We start from the raw sequence: 16,363 nt of genomic DNA on the forward strand, positions 1-16,363 counted from the left end.
CGGGGTCAGCCTCTCCTTAGGCCAGTGGCTCAGCTTGACTGTCTGGCTGACCACTCCGGTGCCTGGACTGTTCCCCTTTGCCTGCCTGAGGGAGCAGGGTCCCCCCGGGAGGGAGCCCCTGGCAGCCAGCCCGCACCTTCCCCCACCCGCTGTGAGCCCCGAGCCCCTGTGCAGCCTGGCAGCGTCCGCCGGCTGCTTCTCACGCAGCACGAACACCTCTCCTGCTCTTCACAGTTGTCCCAAGTGAAAGCGTGTCGTTTATGGGTGGAGAGGTGAAGTGACCCCCAAGGCCACACGGCTCGGGCAGGGAGAGTCGGGATGCTGATTTATTTCTCTTTGCGGTGCTTGGGGAGCAAGCACTTGGGTGCTCCTGGGCGGGGCCCCCCTCGAGCCAGGTGTCCACCTGCCTCCTCTTCCGGTGACCCTCTGTGGTCCCGAACAGCCGGGTGCCACGTGCACAGGGCCCTGAGAGTGTGCCCACCCTCGGCCATTCGCTCTTGGGGGCGCCCCTCCCCCGTCCCCGAGGGGCAGGGGCATCACGGCTGGAGGTCTCGGAAGCTCAGGCTGGAGGCTGGCCTCCTGGAGCCTATCAACCTGAGGAAGTGAAAAACTATTTGGGCGCCTAGTATGTGCCGGAAGCTTCCTATAGGTTCTTGTTCCAACTGTCTTGTGAGGACGGAACCCCGTTTTAGGAAGGGAAGTGAGGCTGCAAAGCGGATGCCAGGCTGTACCTGTGGGAAGAAGCCGAAGCCATGCGGGACGTCCCTCGGGGTGACCTGCACGTGGGCCCCGCGTGTCCGGGGGCAGTCTCGTCCCTCGCCGCAGGGCCGACCCTCCCCTGTACGGGAGGGTTGTGCCATCGCATGGACCCGCCCTACCCTGGTAGCCAGTCGTGCATGTGCGGGGAAGAGGCCGGGGAAAGGCGGGGCTTAGACCTCAGCAAGATTTGTATGTTGTTTTCACCGCAACAGATTCACCATCCTACTTGTATTTTACTTAAAGTAATTCACCTTAAGTGGGTTTGTCCTCGTCTCCGTAGGAGGATGAGAAGCCACCAGAGCTTGGCCGTGCGTGCTGGGAGCCCGCTGGGGGGGTGTCGTTTCCTCCCTCTTGCCCCAGGGCAGGGTGGTCGGCCCTGTCTCCCCTTGTGCACTGCGGTTTGTGGACAGGTTTCTGGGAGGTGCCAGTCATTAGTTTCATCTGCCTGTCTTTAGCTCCCACCCCTGGAGAAAACCGGCTGGAGACTTGTCCAGAGGGGCTGGCTCTCCCCCGTCTTTTCTCTCTGTGTTTTGTCTGGGGTGGTAAGAATATTGTGCATGTGATGTTTATGGCACGTGTTTGATGTCTGCGTGGGACTCGGACTTTGACTCTGGTAGTGCTGATCTTAATGACAGCAGCGCTCACTGGGCGTTGCTGTGTGCTAGGCACGGTGTTCAGGACTTTGCATATGCTGTTGAAATTCATCATTAGTGAACCCTGTGAGGTACCTACTGTGCCCGGTTGGACAGGTGAAGAAACAGGCCCAGAGAAGACCATTCGCTTGCTCAGGGTGGTAGTTAGAAGTGGCAGAGCCAGGGCTCGAACCCAGGCATGCTTGAGTGAAGGGTGCCTCGCTTCCTGTGCGCAGCTGTGCAGTGAGTGTGTGCTGGTACTGGCGAGGGCCGTGTTTCTGAGCCGATTGGGTGACTGCTGGTGCTAAAAGTGGCAACAAAGGCGCTTTCCAAGGCTCTCTGGGCTGAGAACTGAGTTGCAGGGACAAGGAGCTTCTCTCTGGGACATGAGAGCAGGTCCCAGGGACAGCCAGCGGCACCAGGGCAGCCCGGGCCCTTCCAGCAGGATGAGGTTTACTGGGTGGCATGAGACATGTTCCCCCACACTGGAGATGCCTCAGCGTCGATCCATTCCGAAGGCTTCTCTTCTACACGAGGGACGTTTCGCCAAATGGGAGATGTCCGGCCACTCCCCAGGTGACGACGGGAAAGTGAGTGTGGAGATCTGAACCCTGCTGCCTGCAGTGCCCGGTCATTGCCCTGTCTGGCGGCCGCCCCGCATCTCAGTGCATTCCCCCTCCCGTCCATCCAGCAGTGCGGCCGGGCCTCAGCCCTCTCCCCCACGTGGCTGTCAGCCGTATCCTGGGCCAGTCGACGGGGTTGTTTCCCACTCACCCCCATCTGCCCGCCTGCTTCCCCTCTGGCCTCCCCGAGTGTGTGCACCTTACAGAGACTGTGCTTCCCGGTGTGTGTGTTGTTGACCGAGGAGCAGGGCGGCGAGCGGGTGTTGGGGAGCACATGCCTCCCAGCTGCTCTCGGGGGGCAGCGTCTCCCTGAGTGAAAGAACACGCAGTGCCGGCCTGCGAGCTGGCAGCCGGCGCTGTCCCTGCCTGATAAGAGGTACTGTAAATAAAACTGTACGCCGCGGCCCGCGGTAAATGCCCTCGTCTGTACTCATTGTTCTGACGGCTTTTTTGGGCCTGCTGTTTTGGTACACTCTGTACTTCCTTGTGTAAGCAGGCATGCGTATCTCATCAGAACATTCAAGATGTTTATTTTAAAATCTCAAGGAATTAAAAGAAAAAGGACGCATTACTCAACATTAGATGCTGGCAAACGTTAGGTGTTTTTTTCATGGGGTCCCCCCCCTTTCTTATTAGCATGGGGTGGGAGAGATTTTGGAGAGGGAGGGATTTTGAGTTTTTTCTCCCGTCATTGGCTTCTGCCTTATTCATTGTAGAGAGACACCAGCTTACGCCTGCTTTCGTCCAGCATCTCCCCCCTTCCTGATGCCTGGGACCCCTGCCCTGCTTCTCCTTCCGTCCTGATGCTTGGGGCCCCCTGCTCGTTCTGGTGGGGAGGCGGGTGGGGAAGAGGACGCTGTGCTTTGCCAGGAAGGAGGGGCCGGGGCTGTGAGGGGAGGGAGCTGCGGGAACCCAGCCGGCTTCTGCTCCTACTGGATTCAGCTCTGTTGTCCTTGGAATGCTGGCCATTTGAGAAAGCTTCAGGGCTTTGAAAGTGCGTCCCTGGCGTGTCCCTCTTGATTCCTTCGAGCCGGGTGATCCTTCGCCCAGAGGGAACACAGCTCCACCCAAGGAGGCCTTAGACCAGCTCCAGCCCCCACGTGGGCTGAGGCGACCACCCCCTTTCTCTTCACCTGCTTTGAACCTCCTCCTTTCTCTAGCCCCTGCCTCGCTTTCTGGAAGCATGAGGGAGTCCAGCAGAAGGGGAGAAGCAGAGGTCTGGGAAATTCAGAATGGCCAGGCCGCGCCTGCGCCCCCAGTGTGCACTTAAGACATCCTGCCGCCCTCCTCTGCAGGATCCCCAGGGGGCTGGCGGGGCACAGATGTCGTCTGCCTCTCCCTTTTCTTTAATCTTCACCTGAGGATATGTTTTATTGACGTTGAGAGAGAGAGTGGAAGGGAGAGAGAGACATCAATGTGAGAGAGAAGCCTCCATCCGCTGCCTCCCATACATGCCCCAACCAGGGACCCACAACCTAGGTATGCGCCCTGACCGGAATCACACCCGCACCCTTTGGTGCACGGGACCATGCTCCAGCCAACTGAGTCGCCCGGCCGGGGCTGTCTGTTCTGTTACACTGACTCTCAGATAAACGCAGGGCCTGGGCCGGGGGTGGGGGTCAATCAGCAGACCTCTGCCAGCTGATTGAGGGTCCCCTCTGGCTGCAGGAGGACGCCTTGGATGGTGGCTCCTGCGTGGACTGGAGGGAGGGGTGTGAGCCCTGGGCAGCTGGGTGGGAGGGAGCACAGGGCTGATGACAGGGAGATTGTTCCGGAGGCAAACAACCCCGCGTCCTCGCCTTTCTGTTCTCCCTGCCGTCGCCTGGGTCCCCGCCAGAGACCGAGGTCCTTGAGTTGTCAAAGGAGACAGAGAACCCGTAGAGTGTAGATAAGGACTCTGCCACCCCCTAGGGGACAGCCTGGCAGTGCCCTGCATGGCCACTGCCCCTTCACAGATCAGTCCCGCACCGGGAACCTGGCTGAGGGTTTCTCTGTCCATCAGGCACTGGGTGACCACACGCTGCATGTCCGGCACGGAGCAGGGCACTGGGGACCGAGTAGTGAACAAGACGGCTGCTGGCGCTGTCCTGGAGCGGGTGGGCTGCAGGGACGATCAGGTCCGCAGCCCAGGCCTGGCTGCTTTCAGAGCTGCCTGCTTAGTAGCTGCTGTCCTGACAGCTTGGCCCTGTGACAGATACTGCCCCCCCCCCCCCCCCAGGCAGTCACCTTTAAGTCACAGGGACAAGGTGTGTGTGAGCGATTATAGTGAAACATGTCTTTGCAAATGTGAGACTTACTTCATGCTAGATGGACGACCCCCAAATCACTGTACATTGAATTTCAGTAAAGTCAGTCATACTCTGCACAACGAGTTCTTTCAGGGAATCATGACCCTGAGCTTCACGGGTGATAATGAGAGCTGCTACTTCCTGGTTCTGCCTTTCGGACCTGGGCCGAGCACTTGACCCACCTGTCACAACCCCTACGGGACTTCCTCCTGCTGTCCCCATTCTCGCCCCTCACCTGCAGTTCTCCTCCACTCACACATCAGAGGCAGCGACATGCCCAGTGAGACCAGGCCACTTGCTGAGGGTCACATCTGGTGATTAGCTTGGCAGGGATTTGAACTCCGATCTACCTGACCCGAACCTGAGCTCTCACCACACTCCTGCTTCCCGAGGTAGAAATGATGTCAGTGATCGCTTATCTGCAGAGTGCTTGGGGAGTAACGGAGCTGTATGTGTATTAATACCCGTTACCTCCTCCCGTCCTCACGACAGCCTCGAGAGGGCTGACAGACACGGTCATCCCATTGCACAGACTGGGAAATAGGTTCATCGAAGAGGGATGACGTGTGGATGTCCACAGCAGTGCGTGGCCGAGCCAGGCCGGGACCCAGCCCTCCCCACCTAGACCCTGCTGTTCTCTCTACTTCGCTAAGATCTGTGATTGCCAGAGAGGAGAGCAAGGGTCTAGCCCCCTTCATCCTGTGGTCGCCTTCTTTGCTATTTAAGTTCTGTCCCTGCAGCCCACCCCCTTACTTGACGCTGTCTCTCGCTCACTCCCACCAGCTGGCCGCCTCGCTCTTCCTTTGCCTGTCACGGGCTTTCCCGCAAGCGGCGTTGCTTCTTCGTCCCTGACCTGCAGCTCACACGTCAGCTCATGTGAGGTCTCCCTGCCCACCCCGTACAACATAGCACGCCTGGCCCAGCCGGCGTGGCTCAGTGCTTGGGCGGCGACCCAGGCAGCAGGAGGTCGCTGGTTCGATTCCCGGTCAGGACACACGCCCGCATTGCGGGTTCGGTCCCCAGTAGGGGGCGTGCAGGAGGCCGCTGATGTTTCTCACTCATGGACGTTCTCTCCCTCTCTCCCTCTCCCTTCCTCTCTAAAATCAATGAAGACAAATATTTTAAAAAATGAAAATAAAATAGCATGCCTGGCACTCTTGATTTCTCGTCACTCGATTTATTCCTGTCTATCACTCTCACCACCTATTTTATGCTTATTTTACTTTTATTTTTTATTTTTTATTTTTTTATCCTCACCCGAGGACATTTTTCCATTTTTTCTTCAGATACAGTGGGAGGGAGGAAGAGGAAGAGAGAGAGAGAGAAACATCGACACATCAAGTGGCTGCCACCCACATGACCCAACCAGGGCCGGAGACAAACTGCAACTGAGGTACATTCCCTTAGCGGGAACTGAACCCAGGTCTCTCTGGACTGCAGGCCAACGCTCTAACCACTGAACCAAACCGACCTGGGCTGCTTATTTTACTTTTTTTTTTTTTTGTTTTTTTTTTTTTATCCTCACCCGAGGATATTTTTCCATTTTTTGTACAGATAGAGTAGGAGGGAGAGAGAGGAAGGGAGAGAGAGAGAGAAACATCGATGTGAAGGGACACATCGAGTGGCTGCCACCCGCACGACCAACCAGGGCCGGGGACAAACTGCAACCGAAGTACGTGCCCTTAGCGGGAACCGAACCCGGGTCTCTCTGGACTGCAGGCCAACGCTCTAACCACTGAACCAAACCGACCTGGGCTGCTTATTTTACTTTTAAAAATGTGCTTCGTCCAGCCGGTGGGGCTCAGTGGTCGAGCAACGACCCATGCACCAAGAGGTCACCAGTTTGATTCCCGGCCAGGACACATGCCCAGGTTGTGGGCCCATCCCCAGTGGGGGGCACGCAGGAGGCAGCCAGTCAATGTTCTCTCTCATCGATGTTTCTCTCTCTCTCTCCCCCTTCCTCTCCCTCTAAAATCAATAAAGGAAAAAAATTTTTTTAGATGTCCTTCCTCTACAGAATGTAAGCTCCTTGAGGACAGGGATTTGTCTGTTTTGTTCATTTACTGTAGTTCCTCTTTGGCATATGCTGAATGGATACCCCCAAGTACCCCCTGTGTAATGGAAGGAAGTGGTGAGGAGTGGCCATCCCTGAGCTGTGCATACCCTGGAGTTCTCCCCACTCCCAGAGGAGCCCCAGGAGGTACTGTGGGGGTCAGTGTGGCTGATGTGTGCCCGTTGTGTTTAACTGGCATGACCTCCTCGCCTCCCCCAGCACCTCCGTGCAGGGATGCTAATAACTGCACTAGTGGCTGAGCGATGTCACCGTGGTGCATTCTGGGACTGGCCATGTGGTTTATACACACTTGAGTTGCTTTGAATGCAAACCTGACATCACACTGAAGGCAGCAGCGAACAGCATGTGCACAGTAAACAGGCAGAGACTGTCTTATTGATTAACAGATGAGGCCTCTATTATCGATCAAAGCTTGGCGAGGAAATTTATCACTTTTAATTTCAGGGATGCCAAATATTTCTGCCTCTGAGCCAGCCGTTACAGACACAATTCAAAGGCACACGGCTCCTCGGGAGAGGGGTTTCTGCCTCTCTCTCTGCTGGCTTTTGTGTCCTGGGACTGCCTGTCTTCGCTGTGGGGCTCACCCTGGAGGGGTGGGGGTGTACGGGGCCTCATGAATGGGAGCGGAAGTCCGTGGTGTCCACGTGTGATGGAGGTTCAGACCGGGGTGACTGAGGGCAGGGCCTTTCACACACTCAGCTCGATGTTGTGACTTCAGTGGGTGGGCGCAGAGGGGAGGACTTTGTGGACCGCCAGATGCGGCCAGGCGTGGGCCATGCCCGCGGCCTTGCCCAGATAGTGTGTGCTGCTGTTTTATCTGATGTGCACTCATCTGATGGTGCACATCCGGCCCTTCATCTTCGGTCTGCCTCCTTCCTTTCTGTCCGCGGCTCACCATTAACGCAGCGCTCAGCTGCCACATCCTCGCCTGCCTTCTAGGAGCGCTCCCACCACGTCCTCTGACGCGGAGCCTCAGGCCTGTCACCCCGTGGCGGGCTCCCAGGACACCTCCCCTGTCGTCCCCACTTCCCTCCTCAGGCCGTCCTCCCCCTTTCTTCTAGAGGGAGCCAGGAAAAGAAAGAAATACAATTAAAATCAGATCCCTTACAGACGCACAGAAAATCATTGCTGGCTAATGATTTGGGGCTGGGGGAGCTTCTCTGTGTGGAGGGCGGAGCTCCCCCGCCCCAGCCCTGCGGCGCTGGCCCTGTTTGCTCCGAGGCTCCTGCTGCATTTCCGGGATCAGTGGATGGAAGGTGGTCCTGGCTGTCCCGGTATGACACGGAGCCACTGCTTGGACATCACGCGTCTTGGCTTCTCCAGATCTCTGGAAGCCCCACAGGTCCTCGGGCCCAGGGGACCCTGCAGTTGAAGGGAAACCCGGAGGGATCATGCTGTTCTCCCTGCCTCCAGGCAGAAGCCAGCTGCAGCCGCCGAGAACAAATGACAATATTAGCTTTTAAAGTACTCAAGGAAAGTGATTTCATTTCTTTCCCGGGCACTGATCACTCATTCATCCCGTCAGCCAACTAGTATTCACTGGGCACCTGCTAAAGGTATGTCCATGGCTCCTCGTTAGGAACGTAGACAAGGTCAGTGCCCTCGCCGGGCCTGGCGTTCTAGATCCCCTCTAGGTCCTAATGCCCGTTACTGGCAAGGGCTGTTCGTTGGTGTTGAATCGAAGACTGTGATGGTACAGCTTCCATGCTGAGCTCTAGTCCTGAAGGGAGCGCTGATAGACCAAGGCAGGGGTTTTAAACGTAACGAGTAGTGGAACCAGTTTTCCGAATAGAGTTTCGCACAAGACCTTGATGTCTACGAGGGGTATGTTGGATTTTCCCTGTTTTTGATTTGAGAGAAGGCAGCCCAGAGCTCACCTTATCCATGAGGTACCTTCGCTGATGGACCCCGGGCAGGCTGAGGGGTACCGGGTGAAGAGCAAAGGCCCGGAGTCAGGCTGCCCGCGTTGACTCCTCCTCCGCTGTGACCCACCGAGTAACACCGGGCAAGCTGCTGAACCTGTCTGAGCTCGGGTCTTCTCGTGTGCGAATGGGAGTGATACTGCATGTGCTTTCAAAGGTTTCTAGGATCAAATGGAATGATATCTCCTCAATACTTAGCATTCTGGAGTGTATGGTAAAGTTTTAGGAAACCCGAGATGCTTTGAAAACAGCACTAGACTGTTTCCTACTACATATGCGTAAGAAGTGATTCTGCCTCTGATAAACTCTGGTCCAAAGGAAAACACAGGTGCACTTGGAGAGGCGCTAAGACGTGCTGGAAGGAACAGGGCAGAGCAGTGAGGGCTGGGGTCCTTGGTGCATGCGTATTCCAGTTGGGGAATAGAATGAGACTGGGGCAGACCGCGGAATGAGACCGGGCATTACCTGAGCCAGAGACCCAGGGAGGGCCGAGCGGGGCTCACAGAGGGCCAGCGAGGACCCCTCTCTACGGAGCTGGACTGGGTCAGGTTATGGAAGACCTTGAAGCCAAGTAGAGGAGTTTAGGATCGGTGCACACTGAGCCGTTGTCCCTTCTTGAGCAAGGAAGTGTGGGCAAAGGCCCCGCCTTCAAGGGCCCCGCATCTGTCGCCGGATCAGAGGGCAGCTGGTGGTGGTGACTACCCTTGAGTCTTCCGGTGTCCCGGGCATGACCCCACAAGGGCCTGGGTGGGGACAGCGATTACTGATGTGCAGGGGAAGAGATGCATCTAGAAGGCATTTTGGGGAGAGAACGGCCAAGGCTTAACAACAGGTGCTCCCTGGATGAGATAACATATTAGAGCCCCGCAGACTATTAGCAAGTGGTAAAAAGTCCTGTTTATCTTGACCTTGTAACTTTGTCGCTTTGAGCCCTGTAAATAACGGTTCTAAAAAAGTTTACCAAATTGAATTGCACGAATTGATTAGTTTATTCCACAACTGTGTACAGTAATAGGTTCCCACTGGGGGTCAGGCCGGTGCAGCTGAGTGTGAGGTGACGCTCTCCCCATACTCCCTCCGGTGGGAGCGCACAGTGTGACCGGAGACCAGACTGGTGCGCAGGCATCTGTAAGCAGCATGGTGTGGCTGCCACCTGGGGTTGCTGGGGGCTATGGGCGCACAAAGGGCTCCCTCCCCCGGACAGTGGGGCACGGGTGAGGAAGCTGATGGGCAAATCCTGAGCAGAGGCTGTACTGTGGGGCAGGGAGAGGGGCCGGAATGGCAGAGACAGGGGGGCACAGAGGCTGTGCAGAAACCGTGGGGTGCGGAAGGACAGGGCTCCGCCAGGGAACCAGGGCAGCTCGGGGGCGCAGACCAGAGAGCAAGAGTGAGGAAGGAGAGACCGGGCAGGAGAGCTGAGCACATCAAGAAGCGTTTCTGAGTCATCGCGAGGAGTTTGGACGCGTTCAGATGTTTTGAAAGGTCGGCGGAAGGAGGTGGCTGGATAAACTGTGGGTTTAGTTTTGGACACACGGAGTTAGGGATTTCTCCAAGTAGAGGTGTGTCAGGAATTCCTGTTTTCCCGTAAAGTATAATCTGGGCAGCAGAGCGTGTTCCCCCTCCTATCCTTCACCCCTTCACTGCTGTCCACCCTTCGCCCAGGGCCAGACCCCGAAGCCCTTCTTACTGGGGCGTCTCATCCAGAGCCCGGCTCTGTGTTATTCTGATTTTGTTCCCTCTTCTCTCTGGGAGGGCCCTAGATGGGGGCGTTCGGAGTTCATTTGGGTGGGTAGTCACATCTTGGAGGAGGGTCTGGTCTGAGCTGGTTGCTAGGGCCATGGATTCTCCCCGACTCCCGTCATAGGTGTCCATCGACCTTGCCAGTGCCCACCTGCATGGGTTTGGCCCAGGGCCCCACCTCCTAATGGAGCATCATTCTTGGAAATAAGTAACCGCCTCCCCTTTCTTTCAGCGGGTGCCAAAGCCTTTGTGTGTGATCAGTGCGGTGCCCAGTTTTCAAAGGAGGATGCCCTGGAGACCCACAGGCAGACCCACACTGGTGAGTCGACTTTGATCCCCCTGCTCCGGGTCCCCCACAGGTGGTAGCACGTGGACACGAGGTATCTCCGCAGCAGCACCCTTTCGGTAGTGACACCCACTCATTTCCTGTGGGAGCTGTGAGTGGGGCTGGCTGGGCAGGTGCGACTTGGCCCCCTAAGAACAGTTGCCCCAGATTAGGTCAAGATCTGTCTCTAACAGGCCACGGAGCGCCTGTCTTCACAGAGCCCTCCAAACTCTCGTCGAGGCCTCAGAAAGTCCGTGAGTGTCCAAGCACCCCTTCCCTCTGCAGGCCAGGAAGCGTGCACCCCGTATAACTGGCCCCGCATGCTCATATGGCCACAGGGGCTGGCCGTCGCTCTGCAAGGGCAGAGTCATGGTCTGAAAGAAAGCAGTCTGTACACACGGCGTGTTCGAACAGTGTTAACAAGCAGCGGTCTCACTTTATTTGATTTCCAAGCATTGATTTCACCATCAGCAGCGTCTCACCGTTGCAGTCGGCAGCGTGTCGCGTGGGTGGACCTCACGCTGACGGGTGCTCCCGACATGGTGGGCACGGCTCTCAGCATTTTTCCTGATCTCATGTGGACAGTCTCTCAGTAAACTCTGTAGGTAGGAGGTGGCTCCCATGTCCTGGGCTCAGAGGGCAGAGAGGGACTTGCCGATGTGAGTGGTGAACATGGGAAGGGTATGGCTTGGACGACTGGGTCTGGCCCTGCTCTGCCATGCTGTCTGCGGGACCGTGCATGAGTTACTGACACTCTCTTTATTCGGGTTTCCTCATCTGTAGGAAAGTGGAGTCATAATAGTACCTACCTCAAAGCACAGAGTATTGTAGGGATTAAATAAGATTTTATTTGAAGAGCTTTGCAGAGGGTTTGGCTCATAGTCACCATTCAATGCATAGTAGTAGATGTATTTAATTTAATAAAAACTTATTGAGCTTCTACAACGTTCCAGCACAGTTGGCCAACTAAGATGTGGTAGCAACCAAGACAGCATCCTCATGGAGCTGGGGCTCTCGTAGGGAGGTAAGTGGACAGCATAACGCCAGGCTATAGAAGTGCTGGCGAGAGCAGATAGAGCCGGATAAGGCGTGGGGAGTGATGGGAGAGGGAGCATTCTAGAGCAGACGGCGAGGGACAGCGTCTCCGAGAAGGTGACATCTGAGCTGAGTCCTGGAGCAAGCCATGTGACGTTTTCAAATATTTGCAGATCACGCATCTGATCAGACACTTGTAAAATAATACAAAGAACTCTTATGACTCAATAATAAAATACAAATACCCAAAATAAAAAAAAATAGGGACAGGATCTGAATAGACATTTCTCCAAAAAGAGATGAACAGTGAGCACATGGAGTGATGCTTGACATAAGCCACCAGGAAATACAAATAGAATCCCAGTGAGATATTTCTTCCCACCCATTAGGATGTGGCTATAATAAAAATACAGACAGAGATGGCCGGCCGGTGTGGCTCAGTGGATTGAGCGCCGTCCCATGGACTGAGAGGCCCAGTTCGATTCCCGGTCAGGGCACATGCCTGGGGTGGGGTCGTGCAGGAGGTAGCCAATGGATGTTTCTCTCTCACATTGATGTTTCTATCGCTCTCTCTAAAATATCAATAAAAAGCATATTAAAAAAATAAAGACAGTAAGAAGTTTCGAGAGGATGTGGACACATCAGAACCCCACACACTGCTGATGGAAATAAAGCAAAATGGTGCAGCCCCTTTGGGAAAGAGTCTGGCAGTTCCTCAGAGAGTTAAACAAAGTTGCCACGTGACAGAGCTGTGCCGTCCTAGGTAGGTACCCGAGAAAAATGAAAACACACGTACATCATCACGAAAACTTGTGCATGAATGTTTATAGCAGCATTATTCATACGAACTAGAGGGTGGAGATAACCCAGTGCCTGCCCGCTGCTGAGGGGTAACAACAGCGAGTGTCTCCATTCAGTGGGATAGTATTCAGCTGTGAGAAGGAATGAGGTCCTGATACATTCTGCAACATAGATGAACCTTAAAAATGTTATGCTCTGTGAAAGAAGCCAAACACAGAAGGCCACAGGGTGTCTGATTTCATTTATAAGAAACATCCAGAAGAGGCAAATCCACAGAGACAGAAAGTAAACAGAGTGTGCCAGGACCATGGAGACTTGGGGGGAAGTTGGGGCTATGCTAATAGGTACAGGGGTGCATTCTTAAGGGAAGAAAATGTTCTAAAATTAGTTGTGGCAATGGTTACAAAACTCTGACTATATTAGAAACTGTTTAACTGTATGCAGTCCCGCTGAACAACGTGGTTTTGAACAGTGTGTGTCCACTTCTATTCAGATTTTTTTCGGTAAATAGCTGTACTATTCTTGATCTGTAGTTGGGAGTCCGTGGATGTGTGCATTGATCTGTGCCATTTTATGTAGGGGATTTGAAGATCCACAGATTCTGGTGTCTATGAGGGGTTATGGAACCAATCCCTATGGATGCTGAGGGACAATAAAGTTTTGGGGAAGTGAAAAGTCATACACAGATTTTCAACTGCATGGGAGGTCAGCACCCCTACTCCCCGCACCGGTCAAAGATTAACTGTACTTTAAGAGCATGAATTGTACATTGTGTGGTACATGAATTATATCTCGGCAAAGCTGCACACACTCACACGTGCACACACATTCCTTGAGAAGGGGAAATAGCTCATTTTGGGGTTTTGAATGGCAGCATGACATGACTCAATTTCTGTATGTAAAACATCACCTGGCTCTGTGTTGATAATTGGCCACAGGAGTGTTTCGGTTAGCACTTGACTACTCAGCCGAGCAGTTTCACCTGGGGTCTCACAGGATTGCAGTCGGGCGTCCCTGGCCAAGTCCGGTGAGTCACCTGCAGACTCGACTGGGCCGGGTGTCCGAGACGGCCTCCGCAGCCCCCGGGGCACTCTCCTCGCTGCCCCGCGTGCTGTCTCTGCAGCAGAGTAGCCTGGACGTCTCTTGGCAGCGCCCGGCCCCCCAGCAGGAAGCAGAACCTGCCAGCCCTCTTGAAAGCTGGGCTGTGAACACACAGCATCGGTTCCTCCTTGTATTTTTTTTTTTAATATTTTTATTGATTTTTTTTTTAGAGAGAGAGGATGGGAGAGAGAGAAACATCAATGTGAGAGATACATTGATCAGCTGCCTCCTGCACGCTCCCTACTGGGGATCGAGCCCACAACCCCGGGCATGTGCCTTGACTGGGAATCGAACTGGGACCTCTCAGTCCGTGGGACGATGCTCCATCCACTGAGCCACACCGACTGGGCCATATTTTATGGATCAAAGCAGACACAGGTGAGCCCCAGATTCAGGGGTGGAGACTAGAGTCCCCTTCTCAGAAGGATGACAAACAGGGAACGAGGAATTGACGACGGTCATCTTTGGCGTCCAGCTGCTAAGTGAGCCCAGGGGACTGTGGTGGAAGAAGGCAGACCAGTGAGCTGCCGCTATTGGAACTGCCGTCCTAAGTATTTCCTTGCTGCCTCCTCGCAGAATCTGTCTCTCCTGGAGCTGGTGCTGTGAGCTTTGGACCCACGCGGCCCTGGCGGTAGGCGGAGAGCCTTCTAGGCGAGCTGTTATTTGTCAGCACCTGCCTGGCTCCGTGGCAGAGGAAGCGACTTGGCCAGATGATTTTCTCAGGGTTCCAGAGCTGGCTATCTCAAAAGGCAGGGAAGATCCAGGTCTCCCAAGGTCTCGGCCAGTTTCTAGACCTCGTGTAGCCGAGAACCCCACTCTGAGAAGTCCACTCTGGGGGCTGAGGAGACAGCTGTGGGCCAGCTCTGCCTTGCAGCTCACTGTGTCCACCCAGATGCACGGCAGCAAGGAGCAAGCTGCCCCCGCAGCCGGCGCTGGGGAGAGGCGTGGTCCCTGCGGGAGAGCAGAGGGGCATCTGTCACAGGCAGACCCCGCAGGCTTACTGCGATCTTCTGTGTGCCTGGCTCTCACTGGGGACATGGCAGTGAGCAACACAGACATACTCCTGCCCCCCCGGCCCCCCCACCTCCCCAGCAGTTTTCTTGGGATGTAATTCCCATACCGTACAGTTCCCTATTTATTGATTTTTATTTTATTGATTTTTTAGAGAGAGAGGAAGGTAGAGATAGAAACATCCATGTGAGAGAGAAACATCAACTGGCTGCCTCCTGCACGCCCCCTACTGGGGATGGAGCCCGCAACCGGGCATGTGCCCTGGTCAGGAATTGAACCAGGACCTCTCAGTCCATGGGGCGACGCACAACCCACTGAGCCACACCGGCCGGGCCAGTTCACCTGTTTAGAGGGCACGGTTCAGTGCTTTTTGGTGTATTACTCTATTAATTTTTTAAACTGTGGTAATATATATGTAACATGTAATTTGCCATTTTGACCATTTTTAAGTGTACAGTTCGGTGGTATTCATGACTTTCCGGCCTGTTTTCAGAGTTTGGGCTTTGATTCAGCTTTGAAAATCTGGACGTGTCCTAGGACCAGGGACTTTCTAGGGTTTATTACGTCACTAAGAACTTGGACGTGGTCAACACCTTCCAGAAAAGGGTGTTTCACATCTGACTGAAGGGAGCCTGGAGTTTGGGTCAGGAGCCCGGGCTGGGGGCTGTAGCTCCACTGTCTGCCTGGTGGATGAGTAACCTGGGCTCGCCACGGCCCTGTCTGCCCTCCAAGCCCCCTCTCCTGCAGGAGCACTGCACTGACCCCTCCCGCAGCGCAGGCAGGGCCCAGCCCGTCCAGCCTGCCTCCGCTTCGTCCCCAGGCTGAGCACGTGGGCCTCTCGAAGGGGAGAGGACTAGAAACACTGAATCCCAGTTCTGAGACCAAGGTGGGTGCCTCGGGCAAGGCTTCCTCCCAGCCTGGGGTGAGCTCGGGGCGAGCTGCCGGCGTGCGGAGCACCTGCTGGTGCCGGCAGAGTGCACTCTGCTGGGCACAGGCGTGCTAGCAGCCTCAGCCTCAGCGTAGGCTTGGCAGCCAGGTGGCTCTTCCTGACACCGGGCAGAGCTCGCTTGTCACTCACGTGCCGTTTCAGGCGGGACCCAGGTAGAGCCTCAGACTCCTCTAGTGATCACGGGAAGAACACAACTTGAAATCTAGCTATCATCTCTGTTCTGGAAAAGGGCCCCATGACGAAGGGAGGGGCCCAACTGGAAGGGTCTGAAGGTAACGCTCAGCGTATTGGCCTGGGAAGAGCCCGCGGGCGCCGGGTAGCGTTGGAGAGCCAAGAAGAGAGCCGAGCGGCCCGGAGACGCCGGGAGTCGAGTAATGGCAGTGCCGCCTTCTATTTCTGATAGCTTCATTATAAAACACTTTCCTGTGTCACACCCATTTGACAGATGAGTAGATGGAGGTCTAGAAGCCACTCACTAGGAAGTGGAGAGGTAGAAAATGACCTAGCTCCAACTTCGGAGCTCTTTCCCCCCTCCTCCGCCGTCTGCACGTCGGTTTACGGTTTAAAGAGAGCATGTCAGAGACCATTTAGCGCACCGTCCTGACTTGAGCATGGTTCTTTTGGATCTCTGTGACCCATCTGATTTAAGAATCCTCAACACCCTGATGCCCACGTCCCCCTCTGGAGAGATGGTACCATTTCCCTGAAACAGACTGGGTCTGGGACTTCCGTGCCCAAGGCCGCCATATGGGGAGTTCACAGCGCCAACATGTAGTATGGCTTCAGATGGGTGGCGATGGGTCATACCGGCACTCCTGACAAGTGGATTTAGTAGAAAGTATTTCCAGTTCCATTTTAGCCTGAAGACTGTCATCGTCACATCTGACCCTCTGATCCCGCATAGCCTGGATTTCTACTGTGGTGCATGTGACCCCACCTTGTCCCCTTTGTCCAAGATCTCGGGGGGCTTGCGCTGGGGCTCTGGGAGGCCACACTGTGGCTGGGCTGGGCTCAGGCTTTGTTGCCACACTTCAGTCTTCTGTTTTGGTACAGCGAAGACATCGAGGAGATAAACAGATCACTTTACACCTTTTATATTATGA

General features: G+C 55.0%; 1 protein-coding gene across 1 annotated transcript in view; it reads left to right on the forward strand.

The window, feature by feature from the left end:
* Positions 1–16,363, forward strand: part of LOC118627917 (zinc finger and BTB domain-containing protein 16) — a 91,436-nt gene that overhangs the window by 21,524 nt on the left and 53,549 nt on the right. Inside the window, exon 3 of the mRNA XM_036258437.1 lies at positions 10,271–10,357. Within this exon, the coding sequence (XP_036114330.1) occupies positions 10,271–10,357 (87 nt within the window). The remainder of the gene's footprint in view (positions 1–10,270; positions 10,358–16,363) is intronic.

The sequence above is a fragment of the Molossus molossus genome, unplaced genomic scaffold, assembly GCF_014108415.1.
Source record: "Molossus molossus isolate mMolMol1 unplaced genomic scaffold, mMolMol1.p scaffold_m16_p_13, whole genome shotgun sequence".
Lineage (NCBI taxonomy): Eukaryota > Metazoa > Chordata > Mammalia > Chiroptera > Molossidae > Molossus > Molossus molossus.